General features: G+C 42.7%; 1 protein-coding gene across 1 annotated transcript in view; it reads right to left on the bottom strand.

Moving 5' to 3' along the window:
* Positions 1-16,251, bottom strand: part of LOC134357440 (dynein axonemal heavy chain 8-like) — a 1,088,497-nt gene that overhangs the window by 290,720 nt on the left and 781,526 nt on the right. Inside the window, exon 57 of the mRNA XM_063069028.1 lies at positions 10,881-11,094. Coding sequence (XP_062925098.1) covers positions 10,881-11,094 — 214 coding nt within the window. The remainder of the gene's footprint in view (positions 1-10,880; positions 11,095-16,251) is intronic.

Below are 16,251 nucleotides of genomic sequence, written 5' to 3'. Positions count from 1 at the left end.
AGTCTTGAATCAACACATCCTGATGCCTTCCCTACTACTGCACCGGAGTTCAACCGGACCAGCTTGAAGAAGCCTCTGAACAACTAACATCAATATATCACCCATGGAACCAGAGGAGCCAACACACTTGACCACTTTTATACCACCACCAAGAACACTTACTGTGCCATCCCACGCCCACACTTTGGAAAGTCCGATCGCTGTACAGTACTTCTACTCCTAGCGTATAAACAGAGACTAAAGACTGCAACACCAGTGGTGAAAACCAGGAAGGCATGGTCAAAGGAGACAGAGGAACGCTTACAGAACTGCTTTGAGTTGATGGACTGGACAATATTCAGGGATTCATCTTCAAATCTGAGTAAGTACTCCGACTTCATTAAGACCTGTGTGGATGAGTGCGTGCCTTTGAGAGCAAACCAGACAAACACAACCTAAAAGCTGTGGATGAACCAGGGAATTCATAGTCTGCTGTGGGTTAGATCTGTGGCATTCAAGATCGGTGATCCAGAACTAAATAAACAGTCCAGGTATGACCTAAAGAAGGCTACTTTAAGAACATAAGAACAATTCTGATTGAAGTTAGAGGCAGAATTAGATGCAAGTCAGCTCTGCCAAGTATTGCAGGCCATTACTCACTACAAGGAAAAACCTAACACCATGAATGGCTGTGATGCTTCACTCCCAAATGAGCTGAATGCCTTTTATGCATGCTTTGAAAGGGAGAATAAAACAATCCCTGCAGCATCTGGTGACCCTATAATCTTTCTTGAAGGCTGATGTCAGAGCATTGTTCATGAGGGTGAACCATCGCAAGGGAGCAGGCCTTGATGGTATACCCGGTAGGACTCTGAATACCTGTGCCAACCAAGAGCAGGACATCTTCAACCTCTCACTATTGCACCAAGAGTTTCCTACCTGCTTCAAAAGGCCGACAATCATACCAGTGCCCAAAAAGAACAGGGTGAGCTGCCTCAATGACTATCGCTCAGTTGTACTTACATCTGCTGTGATGAAGTGCTTTAAGAGGTTGGCCATGGCCAAAATCAATTCCTGCCTAAGCAAGGAACTGGACCCACTGCAATTTGCTGATTGCCACAATAGGTCTACAGTGGATGCAATCTCACAGGTTCTCCATTCGGCCTTGGATCACCTGAACAATAGCAATACCTATGCCATACTTCTGTTTATTGATTACAGTTCAGTGTTTTACACCATCATATCCTCAGTACTAATCAACAAACTCTAAAAGCTGGACACCTGTACCTCCTTCTGCAATTGAATCTTTGGATTCTTCATCAGGAAACTAAAGTCAGTGCATATTGGAAATAACATCTCCTCCTCGCTGACAATCAACACTAGCGCACCTCAAGGACATGCATATAGCCCACTGCTCTACTCTCGCTACACCCACGAGTATATGGCTAAGCACAACTCAAATGCCATCTATAAATTTGCCAATGATGCAACTTTTGTTGGCAAAATTTCAGACGGTGTCAAGGAGACATACAGGAGTGAGCTGGTTGAGCGATGTTGCAACAGCAATCTTGCACTCATCGTCAGACCAAGGGATTGATTGTGGACTTCAGGAAGGGGAAGTCGAAGGAACACACATCAGTCCTCATCCAGAGATCAACAGTGGAAAATGTGAGCAGCTTCAAGTTCCTGAGAGTCAACATCTCTGAATATACAGCATATCCTGGGCCCAACATATTAATGCAATTACCAAGAAGGCTTAACAGCGGCTTTATTTCAATAGGAGTTTGAGGAGACTTGGTACATCACCAAAGACTCTCGCAAATTTCTACAAGTATCATGGAGAGCATTCTAACTGGTTGCATCAATGACCAGTATGGAGGGGGCACTACACAAGATCAAAAAAAGTTGCAGAATGTTCCAGGCTCAGCCAGTTCCATCGTGGGCACTAGCTCTCCCAGCATTTAGGACATCTTCAAAAGGCGATGCCTCAAAAAGGTGGAAACTGTCATTAAGAAACATCATCCAGGGCATGCCCTCTTCTCATTGCTTCCATTAAGGAGAAGGTACAGGAGTCCAAAGACACACACTCAACATTTTCCTCACTGCCATCAGAATTCTGAATGAACACTACCTCAGTTTATTTTCCCTCTCTTTTTGCACTATTTAATTATATAATATTTATTGTAATTTATAGTGTTTATTATTACACCTTGCAATGTACTGCTGCCGGAAAACAACAAATTTCACGACATATACCAATAATATTAAACCTGATTCTGATTTTGACTCTGGCCAATGAGGAAGGCTATCAAAGCTTGCAGCTGGATCTGGACCAGTTGTTAAACTGGGCTGAAAAATGGCAGGTTTTAATGCAGACAAGTGTGATGTGTTGAAATTTGGGAGGACAAACCAGAGTAGGACTTACACAGTGAATGGTAGGGTTCACTGAGGGGTACAGTGGAACAGAGGGATCTGGGAGTACAAATCTATAATTCCTTGAAAGTGGCATCACAAGTAGATAGGGTTGTAAAGAGAGCTTTTGGCACATTGGCCTTCATAAATCTGGGGCGCCACTGTAGCCTAATAGTGTGACACTATTACAGCTTGGAGCTTCAGAGTTCGGAGTTCAATTCCGATGTCATCTATATCATCTGTTATGTCCTCTCAATGGAAAATGTGGGTTTTCTCTGGGTGCTCTGGTTTCCTCCCACAGTCCAAAGATGTACTGGTTAGTAGGTTAATTGGCCATTGTAAACTGTTCTGTGTTTAAACTAGGGTTAAATCAGTGGTTGCTGGATTGCAAGGCTTGAAGGGCCGGAAGGGCCTATTCCGCACGTATAGAGATAGAGATGGAGACATAAATAAATAACGAAAAGGTATTGAGTACAGGAATTGGGATTTAATGTTGAATTTGTACAAGACACTGGTGAGGCCTAACTTGGAGAATTGTGTGCAGTTCTGGTCTACTATCTAGAGGAAAAATACAAGATTGAAAGTGTGCAGAGAAGATTTACAAGTATTTTGCTGTTACTTGAGGATGAGTTATAGGGCAAGCTTGAAGAGGTTAGGACTTCATTCCCCGGAAGTTTAGGAGAATGAGGGGAGATTTGACTGAGATTTACAAAATTATGAAGGGTATGGATTAGATAAGTGCAAGCTGGCTTTTTCCACTGAGGTTGGATAAATCTAGAAGTAGAGCTCATACATTAAAGATTGAAGATGAAATATTTAAGGGGAACCTGAAAGGGAACTTCTTCATTCAGAGGGTGTTGAGAGTGTGGAACAAGCTGCCAGTGGAAGTGAGGTGGATATGGATTTGATTTCAACATTTAAGAGGTATTTGGATCAGTACATGAATGGTGGGGGTATGGAGGGCAATGGTCAAGGCACAAGTAACAGTTCAGCAAACACTAGATGGACCAAAGGGTTTGTTTCTGTGCTAAAGTGCTCTGTGACTCTATGACTCAAAAGTACTAATTTAGAAGCGGACTTGAAGGGTGAGCCATGATGGTGCATTGCAAAGTCAGAATGGAATGTATTCGAGATGGTTTCGGAGTTCGGGATGCAGTTGGAGTGAGCAATTTGGAGAGGAGTTTCAATGTCCGCCACCTAAATCGGGTGCGAGGTTGGATCAATTTAAGCACCAGGCCAATGTGAAAAGGTTAAGAAAGAGTTCAGGTTGGACGGCAAAGTCCAAGCCGAGAAAGTATTGCTGCGGTGGGGCCCAGGTCCTAATGTGAGGGATGACCCAGTGTTTGGACCACTTAAAACACCGGCCCAGATAGACTGGAAAGGCAGGATGTCAGGACCAGAGGCAAGGGTCGGGCCAATTCTGCTTGCTTTCCCACAACATTCACTTCTCTCCATGGCACTGAAGCTATAAAACTGCTCTGGCTGCTACACACTTCGTGTCTGTGAGCTTTGCGGTGATTTGCCTGCTATATAATGAACTTGAGACAGAGGCTTTGGGCCTACTCTGGCTGCTCCAGCGTATTGGTTTATGGGCTCAGTTTGGTTCATAATGCTGTTGCTTGCTTCTATTGTTCGCATGTTTTGTGTTTCCCCCCTCTTTCTCTGCACATTGGGTGTTGGTCTTTTATTTTTATTTGAGTTCTTTCAGGTTTCTTGTTTTTCGGCCAACTGTGAGGAGACGAATCTCAAGGTTGTATAATTTATACATACTTCGAACATCCTCTGCCTCTAAGCACTTGTTCTCTTGTTTATCTTCAAGTAGTTCTATTGTCTTCTTAGTTATCCTCTTACTCTATGAAATATGTATAGAATACCCTGGGAACTTCTTGAATCCTACTTGCCTAGAATTTTTTACAGCCCCTCCTAATTCCTTTCTATCTTCTTTATAATTCTCATGGGCTCTGTTTGATCTTAGCTTCTTTTGCCTTCTTGTCATTCTAGATTCTCTTACCTAGCTGTCCTTGTCCTTCCACCTTATAGGAACATACAGGGGACATTACTTCTTTGCAGTTGATAAACATCCTCCACATTTCAGAAGTGGATTTGCCAAAGAACAGCTGTTTCCAATTAACTCTCCTACATAATTTGACCTCCCCCATTTTAATACTTTTCCCACAGGGTGCATAGTTATCCTTATGAGTCTGGATAAGTTTGTTTCATTGAGGCAGGGTGAAGGAATCATGGTTGACAGGTGATGTGTAATATCCAGTTAGGAGGAAGCAAGATCAGACAGGGCTCTAGAGAGTTACAAGGTAGCCAGGAAAGAGCTGAAGATTGGACTTAGGGGAGCTAGACAGGGGCATGAGAAGGCCTTGGTGAATAAGGTTAAGAGAAATTATGTGAAGAATAGGAAGGTGACTAGAGTGAGGATAGGACTGATTGGGGAACATGTGCCTGGAGCCAGAGGAAGTAGTGGCGGTCCCTTGCTTCATTATTCACCAGTGAGAGGGACCTTGACGTCTGTGAGGACAGCGTAAATCAGGCTGATATGCTAAAACATGTAGACGTTAAGAAAGAGGATGTGCTGAAACCTTTGGAAAACATTAGGATAGATAAGTCCCCAGGGCCAGGTGGGATACTCCCCAGGTTACTATGGGAAGTGAGGGGAAAAAAAATTGGTGATGACCTTTGCGTCTTCACTGGCTACAGCTATAGTACCAGATAATTGGAGGGTGACAACTGTTATTGCTTTGTTCAAAAAAAGGGAGTAGGGATAACCCTAGGAATTACAGACCTGTGAGTCTTACTTCAGTATTGGGCAAATGAATGGAGAAGATTTTTAGAGACAGGATTTACAAACATTTGGAGAAGCATAGTCTAGAGATAGTCAGCATGGCTGTGTGTGGAGTAGATCATGCCTCATGAGCCTGATTGAATTATTTGATGATGTGACAAAGCACATTGATGAAGTTAGAGCTGTGGATGTGGTGTATATGGACTTTTGTAAGGTGTTTGATAAGGATTTCGGAAAGTCAGAAGTAATGGGATCCAGTAAAGTTGGCTATGTGGATTCAGAGTTGGCTTGCCCATAGAAGGTAGAGGGTGGTTGTAGATGGAGAGTATTTTGCCTGGAGGTTGGTGACCAGTGGTGTTCTGCAGGGATATGTTCTAGGACCCTTGCTCTTTGTGAATTTTATAAATGACTTGGATGAGGAAGTGGAAGGGTGATTAGTAAGTTTGCAAATGACATGAAGGTTGGTGGTGTTGTGGATATGTAGAAGGTTGTCATAGGGACATTGACAGAATGCAAAGCTGGACTGAGAAGTGGCAGGTGGAGTTCAATCCAGAAAAGTGTTAAGTAATTTACATTGTAAGGTCAAATTTGAAGGCAGTATACAGGATTAATGTCAGGTTTCTTAGCAGTAAGGAGGATCCGAGGGATCTTGAGGTCCATGTTCATAGATGCCTCAAAGTTGCCGCGCAAGTAGGTAGGGTTGTTAAGAAGGTGTATGTTGTGTTGGCCTTGTTTAGTAGGGCTTGACAAACTTCTATAGATGTGTGGTAGAGTGTGTATTGACTGACTGCATCACAGGCTGGTATAGAAACACTAATGCCCTTAAACAGAAAATCCTACAAAAAGTAGAGGATACGGTCCTGCCTATCACAAGTAAAGCCCTCCTCACTATTGAGCATATCTACATGAAATGCTGTTGCAGGAAAGCAGCATCTATCATCAGGGACCCCCATCACCCAGGACATGCTCTCTTTTCACTGCTCCCATCAGAAGGTGGTACAGGAGCCTCAGGACTCATTCCCAGGTTTAGGAACGGCTATTACACCCCAACCATCAGACTCTTGAAGCCCAAGGGGATAACTTTACTCAACTTCAATTACTCCATTGTTGAATTGTTCCTGCAACCTATGGACTCACTTTCATAAGAACATAAGAACCTAAGGAATAGGAGCAGGAGTAGGACATCCGGCCCATCAAGCCTGCCCTGCAATTCAATAAGATCATGGCTGATCTGTCTGTAAACTCAGCACCAATTACCTGCCTTTTCCCCATAACCCTTAATTCCCCTACTATGTAAAATTTTATCTAACTGTATCTTAAATATATTTAGTGAAGAAGCCTCAACTGCTTCCCTGGGCAAGAATTCCACAGATTCACCACTCTCTGGGAAAAACAGTTTCTCTTCATCTCCGTCTTGAATCTTCTCCCCTGAATCTTGAGGCAATGTCCCCTAGTTCTAGTCTCACCTACCAATGGAAACAACTTTCCTACTTCTATCTTATCTATCCCTTTCAAAATTTTGTATGTTTCTATAAGATCCCCTCTTATTCTTCTGAATTCCAGAGAGTATAGTCCCAGGCCACTCAAGCTCTCCTCATAGGTTAACCCCTTCATCCCTGGAATCAACCTGGTGAACCTCCTCTGCACTGCCTGCAAAGCCAGTATATCCTTCCTCAAGTACGGAGACCAGAACTGCACGCAGTACTCCAGGTGCAGCCTCACCAGTACCCTGTATAGTTGCAACATGACCTCCCTGCTCTTGAATTCAATCCCTCTAGCAATGAAGGCCAACATTCCGTTTGCCTTCTTAATGACCTGTTGTACTTGCAAGCCGACTTTCTGTGATTCATGAACAAGCACTCGCAAGTCCCTCTGTACAACAGCATGCTGCAATCTTTCACCACTTAAATAATAATCTGCTCTTCTATTATTCCTTCCAAAATGGATGATCTAGCGTTTACCAAGATTGTATTCCATCTGCCAGACCTCGGCCCACTCACTTAACCTATCTATATCCCTCTGCAGACTTTCCACATCCTCTGTATGAGTTGCTTTTCCACTTAGTTTAGCATCACCAGCAAATTTTGCTATGCTACACTCAGTCCCCTCTTCCAAATCATCAATGTAAATGGTAAACAGCTGCAGGCCCAGGCCCAGGCCCAGCACCACCCCCGCCCCCGCCCCCACCCCCACTGATTGCAACTGGAGAAACACCCATTTATACCAATTCTCTGCCTTCTGTTGGTTAACCAATCCACTATCCATGCCAATACACTTCCTCCGACTCCATGCATCCGTATCTTATCTATAAGTTTCTTGTGCGGCACCTTATCAAACGCCTTCTGGAAATCCGAGTATATGACATCCACCTGTTCCCCTCTATCCACTGCACTCATTATGTCCTCAAAGAACTCCAGTAAGTTTGTCAAACAGGACCTGCCCTTTCTGAATCCATGCTACATCTGTCTAATGGAACCACTCCTTTCTAAATGTTTCGCTATTTCTTCCTTAATAACAGCTTCAAGCATTTTCCTGACCACAGATGTTAAGCTAACTAGCCTATAGTTGCCTGTCTTTTGCCTATATCCTTTTTTAAAAAGTGGCATGATATTTGCTGTCTTCCAATCTGCTGGGACCTGCCCAGAGTCCAGACAGTTTTGATAAGTGATTACCAATGCGTCTACTACAACCTCCACCAATTCCCTCAGCACCCTGGCATGCATCCCATCAGGACCAGGGGACTTATCTACTTTCATGCCCTCTAGTTTACTCATCACTATCTCTTTAGTGATAGTGATTTTATTGAGGTCCTCACCTCCTATTTCTTCCATAAATCCCTCTTTGGCATATTAGACATGCCCTCCACCATGAAGACCAACACAGAGTAGTCATTCAATGCCTCAGCCATTTCCTTATCACCCAATATCAATTTCCCCTTCTCGTCTTCCAAGGGACCTACACTGACTTTGGCCACCCCCTTCCACTTTATATACTCACAAAAACTTTTGCTATCTGTTTTTATATTTTGTGCTAATTTACTTTCATACTCTATCTTCCCTTTCCTTATTTCATGTTTAGTTGTTCTTTGTTGCTTTTTAAAGTTTTCCCAATCCTCCAGTCTCCCACTACTCTTCGTGACTCTGTACACATGACCTTTTAATTTGATACTATCTTTTATTTCCTTAGATATCCAAGGCTGGCTCTCCCCACACTTACTGTCCTTACTTTTGACTAGAATATACTTCTGTTAAGCACTGTGAAAAATCTCTTTGAAAGTATTCCACTGTTCCTCAACTGTCCTACCAAAAAGCCTGTGCTCCCAATCCACATTAGCCAACTCCTCCCTCATCTCATTGTAGTCTCCCTTGTTCAAGCATAATACACTAGTTTTAGATCTAACTATTTCATCCTCCATCTGTATGCAAAATTCAACCATTCTATGATCACTCTTTCCAAGAGGATCCCTGACTACAAGATCGTTAATCTTACCTGTCCCATTGTACAGGACCAGATCTAAGATAGTATTTTCCCTTACAGGTTCACTAACATGCCGCTCAAGAAAGCCATCACGGATGCATTCTATGAAATCCTCCTCAAGACTTCCTTGACCAACCTGATTCACCCAATCTATGTGAAAGTTAAAATTCCCCATGACAACTGCCGTTCCGTTCTTACAAACATCAATTATTTCTTGGTTAATCGCCTCTGCCACTGCAATATTTTTATTAGGTGGCCCATAGACAACACCCACCAGTGATTTTTTTCCCTTTACTATTCTTAATCTCTACCCAGATGGACTCAACATTCTGCTCCGTAGATCTTATATCATCTCTCACAATCGCCCTGATCTCATCCCTAACCAAGTGTGCCACCTCACCTCATCTGCCTTCCTGCCTATCTTTCCGTATTTCCTGATACCCTTGGATATTTCATTCTCAGTCATCTCTACCTTGCAACCATGTTTCTGTAATGGCCACTAAATCATATGCCTTGGTACAGATCTGTGCCACAAGTTCACTAACCTTGTTTCTAACACTACGGGCATTTAGATAAAGTGCCCTTATACTCATTGTCCTTTTATAATCTGGTGACCTATGTGATTTTTGCTTTTTACTTTTATGCACTCTACTCTTACTTTTTTCTTCATTAACTCTAGCTTTGGTCTTTGCATCACTTCCCTCTTCTTTTCTGTGTGGGTTCCCATCCCCCTGCCATATTAGTGTAAAACCTCCCTTAAGTCCTTAAAAAACTTTCAAGGACCCTTCATCTCATGTTCCTGACATTTATTTCTTATTTATCATTATTTTATCTTTCTGTTTGTATTTGCACACTGGTTGAACACCCATGTTTGTGTGGTCTTTCATTGATTCTGTTATTATGGTTATTACTCTATTATGGACTCATTGAGTATGCCCATAGAAAATGAATCTCAGGGTTGTATATGGCAACATATACAGCATGTACTTTGACAGTAAATTTACTTTGAACTTTGAATTCAAGAGCCATGAGGCAATGTTGCAGCTTTTATAAAAATCCTGGTTAGACCACACTTGTAATATTATGCTCATTTCTGGTCACCTCCTTGTAGGGAAAATGTGGAATCTTGAAATAGTGTGCAGAGTGCTGCCTGGATTAGAGAGCATGTTGTTTGAGGATAGGTTCAGCGAGCTAGAGCTTTTCTCTTTGAAGCAAAAGAAGATGAAATATGACCTGATACAAGATGATAAGAGGCATAGATTGAGTGGATAGCCAGAGACATTTTCAGGATGGAAATGGCTAATATGAGGGGGCATAATTTTAAAATGATTGGAGGAAAATATAGGGAGGGTGTCCAGAGGAAGTTTTTTTCCCCCAGTACTGGTGGCTGATAGGAGGCCTGCTAGAAGTATACAAAATATGAGAGGGACAGGTAGGATAGAGTCCTTCTCCTAGAAAGGAAATGTCAAATACTAGAAGGCATAGATTTAAAGTGAGTGGACAAAAACTCGAAAGAAATTTGAGGGGCAGTTTTTCATTTTTTTTAAAAAAAAGAACAGAAACTGGTGGGTGCCTGTAACATGCTGCCAGGGAAAAGTGGTGGAAGCAGATAAAACAGCAATATTTAAGAAACATTTAGGTAGGCACATATACAGACAGACAATGGAGAACTATGGACCACAGGCAGGCAGATGGAATTGGCCTCATGGTTAGGACAGAGATCATGGAGCAAAGGATCTTCTTGCACTGTAGTGTTTTATGTCTATAACTTGACCCAACTTAAATGAACTTGAATGAATCTGTTCCAAATTTTCTCCCATAATCCTACATTAAGTGGGATTCAAGTAAATTATGACTAAGTTATATTATCAAATGTTACTCTAATCAGTTTAATATTGGTATTATGAAATGCAATGAAGAGATTTCCACAATGTGGCTGAGTACACTGTGTCAGTACATCTCTTGGAATGAATTACATGACAATCAGCTTTTTATAACTTTACAACTGGGTTTCTAGATGCTGCTGTAGAACAGCAGAAAAGCCCTGTTGATGACTGCATATGGAAAGACTTGACAGTTGATTTTCAAGTCATCATCTTGCCCAATGACAATTCATATATGCAAATTGTGGCATGTAAATTTCTAAGTAGAACGAACAACATAATGGCAGCATTTGCTGCAAAGCTGCTATAATTAACAAAAACAAACCAGAACTTACCAAAAATCTTGTCAATTGAAGCATTGGTTGGGAGTGTACAGTTGAAGATTGTGAACTGCCGCTTTAGCCGCTGAGGAATGTCATTGCGTCCGCCTCCTGGATGAATCATTGCAGCCATTAATTGCACATCAACGATTTTAGTAAAGTCTCCTGGTTTGTCTAAGTTATACATTCCTTGCGATTCAACCATTTGACGTACTATTTCATTTGTAATCTGAAAGACAAGTATTACTCATTAATATTTAAAGACATGACATATTTTCCTTTTCATTCTAGCAATTGCACAATGACTCCTACTTTATTACACGTTATATTTAGATGTACACTACACACCTCTTCGAACTATTTCTTTCTTTGTTTCTTGTGTTTTATACCTATGTGTGTACGTGCCCTTCTCATTTCCCTGTTTAAAAGCAACTCAAACATTCTCACCTTCTTTTCCTGCATGGCAAGATAACACATTATGGAAAAGAAAGGAGCCCAGAGTAATGGTGGCTTTGCAAATTTGTGAAGGTTGATATCTTAGCTAAGGCAAATGACTGAAGAATAATCACATTCACTTTCAAACAACAGGAATTCTGCAGATGCTGGAAATTCAAGCAACACACATCAAAGTTGCTGGTGAACGCAGCAGGCCAGGCAGCATCTCTAGGAGGAGGTACAGTCGACGTTTCAGGCCGAGACCCTTCGTCAGGACTAACTGAAGGAAGAGTTAGTAAGAGATTTGAAAGTGGGAGGGGAAGGGGGAGATCCAAAATGATAGGAGAAGACAGGAGGGGGAGGGATGGAGCCAAGAGCTGGACAGGTGATTGGCAAAGGGGATACGAGAGGATCATGGGACAGGAGGTCTGGGGAGAAAGACAAGGTGGTGGCGGAAACCAGAGGATGGGCAAGGGGTATAGTCAGAGGGACAGAGGGAGAAAAAGGAGAGTGAGAGAAAGAATGTGTGTATAAAATTAAATAACACCTCCCTCCCCTTTCTAGATCTTTCTGTCTCTGTCTCTGGAGACAGCTTATCCACTGATGTCTACTATAAGTCTACTGACTCTCACAGCTATCTGGACTATTCCTCTTCTCACCCTGTCTCTTGCAAAAATGCCATCCCCTTCTTGCAATTCCTCCGTCTCCGCCGCATCTGCTCTCAGGATGAGGCTTTTCATTCCAGGACGAGGGTGATGTCCTCCTTTTTTAAAGAAAGGGGCTTCCCTTCCTCCACTATCAACTCTGCTCTCAAACGCATCTCCCCCATTTCACGTACATCTGCTCTCACTCCATCCTCCCGCCACCCCAATAGGAATAGGGTTCCCCTGGTCCTCACCTACCACCCCACCAGCCTCCGGGTCCAACATATTATTCTCCGTAACTTCGCCACCTCCAACCGGATCCCACCACTAAGCACATTTCCCCTCCCCCTCCTCTGCTTTCCGCAGGGATCGCTCCCTACGTGACTCCCTTGTCCATTCGTCCCCCCCATCCCTCCCCACTGATCTCCCTCCTGGCACTTATCCTTGTAAGCGGAACAAGTGTTACACATGCCCTTACACTTCCTCCCTTACCACCATTCAGGGCCCCAAACAGTCCTTCCAGGTGAGGCGACACTTCACCTGTGAGTCAGCTGGGGTGATATACTGCGTCCGGTGCTCCCGATGTGGCCTTCTATATATTGGTGAGACCCGACGCAGACTGGGAGACTGCTTTGCTGAACACCTATGCTCTGTCCGCCAGAGAAAGCAGGATCTCCCAGTGGCCACACATTTTAATTCCACATCCCATTCCCATTCTGACATGTCTATCCACAGTCTCCTCTACTGTAAAGATGAAGCCACACTCAGGTTGGAGGAACAACACCTTATATTCCGTCTGGGTAGCCTTCAACCTGATGGCATGAACATCGACTTCTCTAACTTCCGCTAATGCCCCACCTCCCCCTCGTACCCCATCTGTTATTTAATTTTATACACACATTCTTTCTCTCACTTTCCTTTTTCTCCATCTGACCCTCTGACTATACCCCTTGCCCATCCTCTGGTTCCCCCCCCCGCCCTTGTCTTTCTCCCCGAACCTCCTGTCCCATGATCACCTGTCCAGCTCTTGGCTCCATCCCTCCCCCTCCTGTCTTCTCCTATCATTTTGGATCTCCCCCTCCCCCTCCCACTTTCAAATCTCTTACTAACTCTTCCTTCAGTTAGTCCTGACGAAGGGTCTCGGCCTGAAACGTCGACTGTTCCTCCTCCTAGAGATGCTGCCTGGCCTGCTGCGTTCACCAGCAACTTTGATGTGTGTTGCATTTACTTTCAATATGTCATATACATTTGTTAATGTTTAACTTTGATATTTTCAAATTTGTTGACTGACCCCATCTAATTGTTTTTTCCTTTCTGGGGATCTTTGTCAGTAAATAGTTGTTGCCGAAAACATTTTGGAAGAGGACAATTCAATTTTGAGGATCTATTATTAAGCTAATAGGGCACTACACTTTTGAGATATAATTATGCAAAGGAAGTATGGTTTTATGAAAAGAAAATCATGATTTTTAAATCTAAAACAATTTTGAAGAAATCTATGAGAAATCAAATCCAATTTTATAATTGTTTGCTCAAAAGACAAATTTACAAGGTGCCACACGGTTGTCACATGACAAAAACGCTCATAATATTATGTCAAAATATTCACATGGTAGCTTCTGATCAGAGAATGAAAACAAAAACAGAAAACATTGACACTCAAACAGGTCAGCAAGCATGTCCAGAAAGAGAAGCAGCTTTTGCTTCAAGTCAAAGATCCTTTTTTAATAACTGGATTCATCAATGTAGAGGACATCATTATTGTGGACACTGAATGTAGCTCTCTTGACTTGAAGTGCAACTGAATCATTGTTTAACTTCAAAAGACTGTTTGATTCCCTGGATGTACTCGAGAGATTCTGCAGATGGGCCGGGACTTGATAAAGGGTCTTGGTCCAAAATGTCAACTGTTTATTCTCTTCCATAGATGCTGCCTGACCTGGTGAGTTCCTCCAGCATTCCCTGGGTAGTGGGAAGGGAAGAGGTGAAAAGGCAGGCATCTGCTGCAGTCTCAGGAGAACTTGTTGCTTGAAAGGAAGTAGTTGGTGGGGATAGAATGGCAGTAAGGAGCAATGAAAGGAATGGTCTGTTCAAAATGTTGAAAGGGGAGGGGACTGGAAGTAAAACTGGTGATGGAATCTTGTTGAAGTGAATGAAAATAATGAATGATGATCCATTGATGAGGGCCTCAGTTATAGGGAGAGGCTGGGTAGGTAAGGCCTTTGTACATTGGAGTGTAGGAGATGAAGGGTGATTTTATAGAGGTACAAAGGTATCTAATATCAAGGGGGGCATAGCTGAGGTAAATCAAAAATTAGAGAGCAAAGGTTTAAGGTAAGAATGGAAAGAGACCTGAGGAACAATTTTGTGTTGCAGAATGTGAAGAGCTTTTTTTAAAAAAAAGAGGAACCTAAAGTAGCTTTGCTGGTCCTGCCATTGAATTCAGATGGCTAAAGAAAGATAGTATTAAGTGGTACCTTCCCAAAGCCCTGAGGATGAGTACCTCTGAATCAGGAGTGTGGGTATCACTGCTTCCTGATAAGCCTATTTGTTCTTGTAGTTTGCCGTCTTGATATCCAAATACTATTCATTGGGTGGCTGAAAGCTGTGTTGCTGTACTGGAGGCAATAATGAATTTCCTGGTCAATACCTGCCTTTAATGAGAATTGGATCCCAAATGTGGAAAATAGTCCATGCTCCTGATACTTGCCACTGATCTTTGTTGACAAGAGGACTTCTTGTGAATTGGGAAAGGTTGGCAAAGGGTGCTTTGGTAATGTTTAGACCATAAGACATAGGAGTAGAATTAGTCCATTTGGCCCATAGAGTTTGCTCCAACATTCAATCATGACTGATCCTTTTTATCCCATCCTCAGCCCCACTCCCTAGCTTTCTCCCCATAATCTATGATGCTACGTCCAATCAAGAATCTATCAAGCTCTGCCTTAAATACACCCAATGATCTGGCCTCCACAGCTGCCCATGGTAACAAGTTCCATAAATCCACCACCCTCTGGCTAAAGAAATTTATCTGCATTTCTGTTTTAAAAGGATGCCCCTCTATCCTGAGGCTATGCCCTCTTGTCTGAGACTCCCCCATCATGGGAAATGTCATTTCCACAACTACTCTGTCTAGGCTTTTCAACATTCAAAAGGTTTCAATGAGATCCCCCCCATCCTTCTAAATTTCAGTGAATACAGACCCAGACCCATCAAATGTTCCTCATATGATAACCCTTTCATTCCCAGAATCATCCTCGTGAAACTTCTCTGAACCCTCTCCAATGCCAGCGCATCCTTTTTTACATGAAGAGCCGAAAACTGTTCATAATACTCAAGGTGAAGCCTCACCAGTGCCGTATAAGGTCTCAGCATCACATCCTTGCTCTTGTATTCCAGACCTCTTGAAATAAGCATTTGCCTTCCTCACCACCGACTCACCCTGAAAGTTAACCTTTAGGGTGTTCTGCACAAGGACTCCCAAATCCCCTTGCATCTCAGATTTTAGGATTTTCTCCCCACTTAGAAAATTGTATTTCATTTGCCACTTTCTTGCCCATTCTCCTAATCTGTCTAAGTCTTCTGCAGCAATCTTCCTCCACCAATCTTCGTATCATCTGCCAACTTGGCAACACGGCTGTCTATTCTATCATCTGAATCATTGATATACAGTATAAAAATAAGTGGTCCCAACACCAACCTCTGGCAGTCAACCAGAAAAGGATCCTTTTATTCCCACTTTCTGCCTCCTACCAATCAGCCAATGCTCTAACAATGCCTGTAACTTTCCTGTAATACCATGGGCTCTTAACTTGGTAAGCAAAGCAGCCTCATGTGTGGCACCTTGTCAAAGGCCCTCTGAAAGTCCAAATATACAACCCATCCACTGCATCCCCTTTACCTATCCTACTTGTAATCCAACAGGTTTGTCACGCAAGATTATCCCTTAAAGAAACCATGCTGACTTTGTCCTATCTTGACCAGTGTCACCAAGTACTCCATAATCTCATCCTTAACACTTGACCCCAACATCTTTCCAACCACTGAGGTCAGGCTAACTGGTCTATAATTTTCCTTCTGCTGCCTTTCTCATTTTTTAAAGAGTAGAGTGACATATGCAATTTTTCAGTCCTCTGGCACCATGCCACACTTCAATGATTTTTTTCAAAGATTATTACCAATACCTCCATAATCTCTACTACAGCCTCTTTCAGAACCCCAGGGTGCAGTTAATCTGGTCCAGGTGACTTATGCACCCTTAGGCCTTTCAGCTTTTTGAGTGTCTTCTCCTTTGTTATAGTAACTGC

This window comes from Mobula hypostoma, chromosome 2 (assembly GCF_963921235.1).
Source record: "Mobula hypostoma chromosome 2, sMobHyp1.1, whole genome shotgun sequence".
NCBI lineage: Eukaryota > Metazoa > Chordata > Chondrichthyes > Myliobatiformes > Myliobatidae > Mobula > Mobula hypostoma.
Note: the sequence above shows the minus strand (reverse complement) of the source record. Positions and strands in the feature narration are given on the sequence as shown.